This window comes from Peromyscus leucopus, chromosome 20 (assembly GCF_004664715.2).
Source record: "Peromyscus leucopus breed LL Stock chromosome 20, UCI_PerLeu_2.1, whole genome shotgun sequence".
NCBI classification, from domain to species: domain Eukaryota; kingdom Metazoa; phylum Chordata; class Mammalia; order Rodentia; family Cricetidae; genus Peromyscus; species Peromyscus leucopus.
This window is the reverse complement of record NC_051080.1, coordinates 972,036-981,739: the sequence shown is the minus strand read 5'-3', so window position 1 is coordinate 981,739 and position 9,704 is coordinate 972,036. Positions and strand designations below refer to the sequence as shown.

General features: G+C 49.5%; 1 protein-coding gene across 1 annotated transcript; it reads left to right on the top strand.

Annotated features, from left to right (window-relative positions):
* The first annotated feature begins 1,985 nt into the window (after window positions 1-1,985).
* Window positions 1,986-9,493, top strand: Hoxc13 (homeobox C13). Its single transcript, XM_028874356.2, has 2 exons — window positions 1,986-2,797; window positions 7,962-9,493. The coding sequence occupies exons 1-2, from the start codon at window positions 2,068-2,070 to the stop codon at window positions 8,216-8,218; spliced, it is 987 nt and encodes a 328-aa protein (XP_028730189.1). The 5' UTR covers window positions 1,986-2,067; the 3' UTR covers window positions 8,219-9,493.
* The last annotated feature ends 211 nt before the right edge of the window (window positions 9,494-9,704 follow it).

The following is a 9,704-nucleotide window of genomic DNA, read 5'->3' as shown; positions in this document are numbered from 1 at the left end:
CCTAGCACCCACCCCTCTCAGCCAGCCTTAGGTAAGGGGGCCAAGTTCACCAGACCCAGTCTAGACTTGGCCGGGCCTTGTTTGTTGTCGTTTTTTACCTTGACCTTGGACTTCAGCAGCAGGGTCGCCAGTTTGCCAGCTTTCATCGATGAACCTTCATTTCCCCCAACACTGATAAGCTGGGCCTGCCTGGTTTCCAGCCTCTTTCTTTTGTATTTTCCTTCTTGCTGCCAGCCCAGCATGCAGCCTGCTATCAAAACTCTGAGGAGACACTTCTGGATGAAAATCACACTGATTAAAAATTCCATTTCTTGTCCTGACTCACCAAAGCTCTCAGCCGTTAGAGACCTCCTTCTTCCTCCGGGGATCTTGGAGCAGACCCCGACATTTGCCTCCAATTGAGGGATCTAGTGGGTTGGCCTCGGTAGGAGCTCTCTGTTGGCAGCCCCAGCACCAAGGATTTAAAACTTGTGGCAGAGGCAAGAAAGAGGGAAGACGCGGCAGCCCCTCTCTCCTTTATTATTTTTTTTTCCTGCTCTCTCGCTCTTTATTACCTCTTCCCCTCGGGGAGGGGGATGTGTGAAAGGGAGCTTGGCGCAATTCCATGGGGATGCCCCTCTGCAAAGGGGTGACTCTGCTGAGGCCCTAACCTGTGGGGGGTAGAAATCAAGGGGGGAGACTGGTATAAAAATCAGTAACGGGGTGATAATTTCTTCTTGAAATAAAAGACAGTTTCAGATCTAAGTACTCTGCACTGAACGAGTGATACTGAAAGAAATTTGTGGGGATGAGAATAAGGCTGCTTGGACTTGAGTTCTACCTGGCTCCTTAGCGCTTATCACCCACCCGCCCAAGCCGCTGAGGGTGGAGGGGCCTTGTGCTTGTATGTTTGGGGTGCCCAAGAGCTGCACCTGTCAGAGGTCTAAAGGGCAGCAGGTTCTTCCCCACTTTCCACATTTCCTTTTGTTCACCCAAAGAGACTCTGCTCTTGGCATTATCCAGGGCTTTCCCACTGCTCAGCCAGACGCCACTGTTTCTTTAGGGATTGGGGACTCTCACTCTTTTGTGTGATGAAATAGCAATCTGCCCTACTGCCCGCTCCATCTCCCTCACTTTAGTCTTCCTCTGCTGCTCGCTGAGGGTACTCCATCACTTCACTCCCCGGATTCCGGGATGGAGTCTGCATTTGGAGAAACCACATCTCTCAACCATGTCCGATACCAGGGACAGCCTTTTTTCCAGACAAACGCGGGGGTGGGGGAGCTTTGGGGAAAGCGGCTAAGGTCGGAGATTGAAACTCTGCTGTCAGCGTCAAAAGCTGCCCTAACGGTGTGGCGAGGTTCTTGCCCACCGCGAGCTGGAGTGCACCCTGCCACAGCTGGAACCTTCCTGTTTTCTAGATATTAATAATAATAATAATAATAATAATAATAATTATTATTATTATTATTATTAAAACTCCAGATTTGCCCCCATTCTCAGCTCCAAGCCCCAATTTAGAGACTTCGGTAGTCAAAGCCATTGGCTTGAGAACCCCAATCAGTCTCTCCGGCACACAACCTAAGCCTAGGGGGAGGAGCCCAGGAACCATCCATCCTTTTCTCCCTTGGTCCCTTTGCGTCGGCCAAATTCAGCCTCTCTGCCCCCCTCCACTAACAAGGCTTGCTTAGGGGGCGTTGCCCCGTCCCTTTAAATCTCCCAACTCTCTCCTCCTTTTCCTCTCCAGAGAGCCAATCAACAAAGCCCTCATTTCTTTCCGCCCCGCCCCACCTCCCGGGGAGGGAACCCCAGTAGACCCAGGCCTAGGGTCACGTGCGGCGGCTTCAGTCACGTGGGAACCAGGGGGCGTGCTGAGGGGAGGAGGGCGGGAGCAGGCCGATTTCTTAATGAAGTGTATCCGCATGCGTAGTGGGAATGCTGTGAGGGAGGGGGAAGCACCGGGAGGAGGAGGGGAGGGGTGGAGAAGGAAGGGAGGAGGGATGGGGGAGGGAAAAAGGGAGCGAGGTGTCTCCCTAGCTCGCTGCCTCTGGCAAGTGGAGTTTTTAAAAAGCTGGAGCAGATCATGTCATGACGACTTCGCTGCTCCTGCACCCGCGCTGGCCGGAGAGCCTTATGTACGTCTATGAGGACAGCGCGGCGGAGAGCGGCAGCGGCGGCGGCGGGGGAGGCGGCGGCGCGGGCGGCGCGGGGGGCGGCTGCAGCGGAGCGAGCCCCGGCAAAGCCCCGAGCATGGACGGGCTGGGCGGCAGCTGTCCGGCCAGCCACTGCCGAGACCTGCTCCCTCACCCCGTGTTGGGCCGCCCGCCGGCTCCTCTGGGCGCCCCTCAAGGCGCCGTCTACACGGACATCCCAGCCCCGGAGGCGGCGCGCCAATGCGCCCCACCGCCGGCGCCCCCCACCTCGTCCAGCGCCACCCTGGGTTATGGTTACCCATTCGGGGGCAGCTACTACGGTTGCCGCCTGTCGCACAACGTGAACCTGCAGCAGAAGCCTTGCGCCTACCACCCGGGTGACAAATACCCGGAGCCGTCGGGTGCCCTGCCTGGTGACGACCTGTCCTCCAGGGCCAAGGAGTTCGCCTTCTACCCCAGCTTCGCCAGCTCCTACCAGGCAATGCCCGGCTACCTGGACGTGTCGGTGGTGCCCGGGATCAGCGGGCACCCGGAGCCGCGTCACGACGCGCTCATCCCTGTCGAAGGTTACCAGCACTGGGCTCTTTCCAATGGCTGGGACAGTCAGGTGTACTGCTCCAAGGAGCAGTCGCAGTCCGCCCACCTCTGGAAGTCTCCCTTCCCAGGTAAGGAAGGGCCATGAGCGGCGCCGCCGCCGCCGCCAAGGACCCCTCCCCGCCCTGCCTGCCCCGCGGCTCCGCGCCCCAGCCACCCCCGCCGTCTGGCCCCGGCGCGCCGGCTCGGCTGGGCTGTCGAAGGAGCCGGCCGGGCGAGCTGTGCTGAGGAATGCGCTGGGGAAGAAATCTGCTCCGACACGTTCCCCGGAGCTGCCGGGTCGGGAGTGAAGCAATCAGAGGCGCCCGAGCGCCGGCTGGGCTCCCGTAGGGAGCTTGCCGCCTCCTCTCCCCTGCCCGCTCCAGCTTCACGCAGGGATCCTGGCCCCTAAACCTGCTTCTGGCCAGGAATGGGTTGGGGTTGGGCCTCTCTTGCCTTGGAACCTAGAACAAAACCCTCAACCCAGTGTCTAATTGGGGCTTTGAGGAGGATAGGAACGTTTACCTTGCTGAGTTTTCAGTATCTGTCAGGCGCCAGATACTATAGCGTTAAAATAGGGATCTAATTAGCCAGAGCCTATAGAAATGTACAATGTTTTTCTTTTCTTTTTAAACTTGACCAGGGATGTTCTTTAAGAGCAAAAGAGCTAAAAATCTCTGTAGAAGGAGTGAGTGTAAAAGTTGCATCCTCTCCTGAGAAGCAAAATTTTCTTTTCTGCTCTGGTACACAGAGTTTAAACCTGTGAATTCACTGTCAAGTCCTCCAAATGAGAGTTAGTTTCCGACATTCCAGACAGAGAAAGGGGATCTCAGATGGGAGGTAGGAGAGGCAGAGCTGTGTTGGGGTCGAGGCCGCCGGCTAGGAATGTCTGGCTCTTGTCTGGCTGTGTATGCAAGAAGAGATCTTTCATGTACTGTTCCTCTGACTTAGGCTGTATCTGAAAAGGAAAGGACTCCACAATTTCCCCCTCACTCCCCAAAGGAGAAAGACCATCCCAGGGATGGGAGCTTTGGGTTCCACTCCGATCTGAGAAATAAAGGTTAGGGGGCAGGAGGAGGGGTCTACAGAAGCCAGCATGTGCATCTGCCCTCCCTAGAGAGCTCAGGAGACAGTCCTCTCTTCTGACGCTCCAGAGATCCTTGGGAGTCCAGGGAAGCCAAAGATATCTCTCCACTGTACCCAGAAGGAGCCTCTAGTCTCACATGTTAGGCTTGGGGATTTTTCATTGGAAAGGATCAACCCAAAGACCTCTTAAGGGTGGGTCTGAAATTCCTCTGCATCCGGGATTGGGTAGAGAGGTAGATGGAGAAGAATCACTAAATGATGTTACAGAATGTAGCAAAAACATTCTAATACGTAGTATGAGGTCACTTAATATAACACAAGTCAATACCAGAGCTAGACCAACAACACAAGGCATTCCATTTCTGACTGTCAGAATTGATGGCATGATTGTGGTACAATGGTCTCATACACTACCTTCTCTGCATTAGTTATAAGATTTTTATACAATACAATTTTATTAATTAATGTGAAACACAAGCTGATACATTTATATAAGATAAGCTGTTCATATGTAGACATTCTATAATATATTTGTAGAAGGTAGGCTGCCCTTCACTTCTCTAGTTCGTGAAACAGAAAGCTTCTAGGATGAGAGTCCAGTAGGAATCCTTGTGGTAGTGGAATTGATGGGTAATGCCAAGAGGGTCGGTGGGCTGAGAAGCTGGTGCCCGCCCTGCTCACTGTAGTTAGGAACCCAGGCCTAGAGCAAAAAGCAACATCTTCGCAATGAAGAGGTGTTACAGAAGGAGCTGGCTTCCCTCTGTCGGCATGTGTGTTGTGTGGCTGGTCAAGTGTTGGAGGGAAGCTCAGAATTATCTTTGAGCAAATAAACATCTTAAAGATTCCCAGAAACAAGAACAACACACACAAAAGGGTCTGCTAAAAATAAACACTTTTCTATCACAGCCTCCTAAAGAAAGATATCTTTGAAATAAAAACACACAGCCCAATTGAGATTTAATACACTTGCAAATTAGAACAGAGAAGTGGATATAAAACCCAATGTGCCTCTGCTGCTCTGAGCTCATACTTCCATGTAGAAATAGATTCCGGCTGGTGTATCTCAGTGCCTGGAGAGGTCCAGGAGAGAGGCAGATGAAAAAGAAATTATCTTCAGACACCCTCCATCTTTCTACCCACACAGGTCTTTTAGAAGTAGTGAGATTTTCAGATAACTCTGTCTATGCAATTGTGGTTCATTCGGCAACATCTAGCCATAAACACCACTGTCTCTCTTCACTGCCTCTGGCTCTGAGAAACCTTACCTATGGTAGTCTGGGCTGGTGTGGGAGATGGAGGCAATTGTTCAGAAAGATCTAGATAATTAGAGCTGTGAGGAGTTGTGGCTTCTTTCTCTCAATTATATGGGTGTACACACACACACACACACACACACACACACACACACTGTGGTAAGTGGATACACTTTTCTTTTTTCACAAGAATGGCAGAAATCCCAGAAGAGAATTAGGAGGGGAAAAAAAAGGGAGACAGTTCTGAGATAGATAGATAGATAGATAGATAGATAGATAGAGAGAAAGAAAGAAAGAAAGGAATGAAGGAAGGAAGGCAGGAAGGAAGAAATAGATGATAGATATGTAGAACAAAAAGAAAACAAAATAAGAAAACAGTGGGTTTTGGGAGCCCATACTAAAAGACTGTATCAACAAAGTCTTTGAATTTGGCTTGAAAAGAACCACTAGCTGAACAAGATAGTTCTCAAATCCTAGAGCCTACTGATGAGGTGGGCAGGCTTTAGGGGCTCCCTACACAGGAGCCTCTCAGGCCCAAACCAAAGCAGTGGCACATACTGTTTTCATTCTTATTTGCTCCTCATAGATGCTGATTAGATTCTGAGGTACAAATTGGTTGGTGCAGGTGACCTGGAGGGACACTAGGGCAGGAGACATTGGGGACTAAGAGCTGAGTCCCTATTCTACACAATGTAGACACAGCTCAGAGTCTAAGCTACCAGATGCTCTCACATATGTAGAGCCCACTTCCTTTCTAGCCAAAACAGCAGGCAATGGAAGGTGCTCCTTCCAGAAGGAAAGGCAGGAGCTATTTCCCCAGGAAGCAAAAACAACCTGCTGTTTGACCCATGAGAAAGTTGGTGAAGTCAATCCTTGACATCCAATAGAGATTAATAATAATAATAATAATAATAAAGTTTAGAGCTGTTATCTACCTTTTAATCAAATTTTTTAAGGGTTGTGTCAATTAAACTTCATTAGAAATTTAGACTTGATGTTTAGAGAGCTACAGAAAGTGAGGTTTAAAAAATGAGGAATGATTAACTGGCTCTTTCACGAACTGAAACTCACCTTTATTTCACTTTGCCCTTCAACAGCAGAGATATGCCAGGCCCTCATTTCTGTTTTGACTCTTACTGTGGCTTTATGTGAGAGTCAGAAGAACCTAGACCCTAGTTCAGTCACCTAAGTCATTTTCCCCACTCTGAGCCTCTGATTTCTGATCTTGTAAAACATGTTTAATAAAATACAACTGAGGAAATGTTCTGGGGGGGGGGGAACCCTCATGATATCACTACTCATCCTCTTCATTTTAATTCTTGCCCCAGAATCATCAGTTTCTCAAACCTTGGTTCCATCTATAAGAGCAAAACAAACTGAAGATGAGTCCTTTACAATTTTGTCATATATACGCACACATATATATCCCTTTTAACTTGACAGATCATATCTGCTAAACTGAAGGTGCTTTTTTTTTCAGATTAAAAAAATCTTGGCTTACACAGTGGCAGAGAAACATTTGATAAGTTGAATAGATTTTGTGAGAAATTGTCACCATGAAAACAGCCTGAGCAGACCACTGGAAACCCTTTCCTATTTTCTTCCTGGGCTCTTTATTTCTCTCTGCATTCAATTGTAACCCCCCACTTTCCCTCCCTGTATAGTGGGCCATGGGTCTCCGAGAGAGAGCCAGACTCACTGGGGATGGCAGTGTAGGGAAGATGCTTGTAGGGTGGGAACACTTGAGCAGACACTCTCTGCCTTCAGGCTGGAGCCATGTCTAACAATTCAGAAGGGCCATAGGAAAGAAGAGGATACTCAGCCATTAGTGTCCACCTGAAGTCCAACAATGACAAGAAAGACAATGGGGGCTGAGCTGTTCACGGGATCTCCTCCATCCTACCACGATGGCCCTTCACTGCTAAGAGTGCGGGTGGAGAGTGGCATGCTATTTTGAACTCCTGTGGAATGCTCCTGAAAAAAATAAACAAATAGTGTCTGCATCTGCAAGGGGAGAGCCTCCTCGGGTACCAGGGATGTAGGTTTCTTTCAGCCTTGGAAGAACAGAAAGAGGAAGGTTGAAACCGTATTGGTTCTTTTTGGTGAAACCTGGGTATTGACCTCCTCTTATGGGAAATCTGATTCCCTATGCTGAGGCAGAACCACCCTCCTTAGGTGGTGGTAGATGGTTCACAACACTGGGCTCCTGTTCTAAGTGACTGATCCCCAAGCAGTCTGGCTTCATCTGATAGTTTCTTTTCTATGCTGGTGAATTAGATCCATAGTGCAAGGCTAGACTAGTTCATGGGCCTGAGCTCCCTCCGGCCCGAGGACCCACTGGATAGTCTGTGACCCTGTAGCTGACACCCTTCCTGCCATGCTCTCCTCAAACATACAACAATCTAAGTCCTTCCCCTGACAAAGAGGAGAATATAGGGTGGAGGGACCCTGTTGTGCTAACTGGATGAAGGAATTTTCTGAACACCAGCACTCCAGCAAGCATGACCAGGAGTAGGACTTGGAGCTACCGATCTAAGGGTCCAGGGTTTCCAACAAAGGGTGTTGTGCAGAGCCCTAGTGGAGTCTGAGGCAATAGGAAAAAAATCAATAATACAGATCCTCTGTTTATTTTAATGACATTTTATCATGGCATTTTTGCATTTGTTTTGATTTTCCTTTTTTTTAAGTGCCTTAAAATATGATCTTGATTATTGAGGTTTTTGAGCCCCTTCCCTTAAAGTTTGTACAAAAAAGGAGGCTGGTACCCAGTGGCATCACCTTCTTCGTGGCCTTACTAACAACGGAGGTACTTAGGATTAGGGGGCCTCACCCAGAAGTACAATCTGGCGGCCCAGTTGAGACCCTCCTGGCCGCCCACCTCACTTGTTCCTACCCACCTTCTCTCTCCCTCCCCTAGACGTGGTTCCCCTACAGCCAGAAGTGAGCAGCTACCGGCGCGGGCGCAAGAAACGCGTGCCCTACACCAAGGTGCAGCTGAAGGAGTTAGAAAAGGAGTATGCAGCCAGCAAGTTCATCACCAAAGAGAAGCGCCGGCGCATCTCAGCCACCACGAACCTCTCGGAGCGCCAGGTCACCATCTGGTTCCAGAACCGGCGGGTGAAAGAGAAGAAGGTGGTCAGCAAATCGAAAGCGCCTCATCTCCACTCCACCTGACCGTCCACCCGCCCGCCCCGTCTATTTATGTCTTATGTCGTCGCTTTGTACGGAATCCACCCGAAGGACGCTGCACCGGTGCAGACCACTATTTAATCTTACCGAGAAAGAGGAACAGCACGCCCGCGCTCTGCCTTACCCTACTCCCCACCCCATCCCTACTTTCAACCCCCTCCAGACAGCACCCCCTCAGCATCCACAGCTGGGGAGGTGGGTTTGGATGAGCGGAAGGAAGACTGTCTGCCTCTACACCCCTGGTCTTCATGGTTTGTCCCACTAGAAAGCTGAGTGGCCAGGAAAGCCCAGTCATTCCTACCAAAGCAGTGCTGCGGGATTCCAAAAGACTCAGTTCTTGCCTCTTCCTGTGCCTTGGCTTGTGGGAGACCCTCCGGGGCGCGCATGGGCACAGGATCTGGGGAGCTCTTGCATTCTTTCCTCTTCCCCCATTTTACTATCGCTCCCGCACTCTATAGGCAAGGTTTCTCAGTTACGATGTTTCTGTGCATCTTCTAAAAGTCGTGTTAATATTGATGATAATCCTTAGGGCCTGGCAGCGTGATTGGAATTGAGACAGTGCTTGAAGCTTGTAGATTTTCTTTTTTGTTTCTGTCGGTCTCAACAAAAGCTGGACTTGGTGCAGCCCCCAGCCACATCCTGACCCAGAAATGATTTCCCAGGAGGTGCCTTTGACCCCCACTGCCTCCTCTGCTTTGCATTCTCAGTCCTGTGGAAATCCAAGGAGGACAAAAACCTCCAGCCACAATACTAAGTGCGGCTGCTGTCTCTCTTTCTCTCTCATGGTAAGGTTGGGAATTAGGCCAGGCTTAGAATCAGAACTTTTATAAACTTTAAAGGAGATGGAGGGTGGGTCCCTCAGAAGATCTGCAGTGTTGTCTCCACATAAGCAATAGCAGATATTGGAGAGACCACACACTTTCATTTTTACTGATTTCCTAAGGGTAGCTTGAGGAGCTGATCAAGGAGGCTGAAATCACTGGCTCTGGATAAACCAGCTAAATGTAGATGCTGCCTAATTTCTCGCTCCTTAAAAGCCAACTTGGTGCTGTGGGGGCCCCTTCACCTCCTCCCTTCCCACTAGCTCATTACAAAACAGTGTTCTTTTGAAATGCCCATTCGAAATAGGCTCTTTTTTTTTTAATGTTGTGTATCTGTATATAGTATTGTGATGTCTGAATGACAATGTATTGAATGCAAAGAAGAAAAAACCCACAAACTTGTTTTTAAAATAAAATATCCTTTTGTTTTTGGCCTTGATTTTATTGCTCGGGTTCCTTCTGAAGTCTTTCTCTCCTGGCTCTTCAGGGCGGACTATAATGGCCTGACCCAGTCAGACAGAGCTGGGGAAGAATATAGACATCACCTACAACAGTAGATCCTCAACCTATAGTTCTCTCCAGGAAAATTTCATAGCCATTTGGATTTTCTATTCTATTTAGATAAGAGAACGTCACATCTTAATACCCAA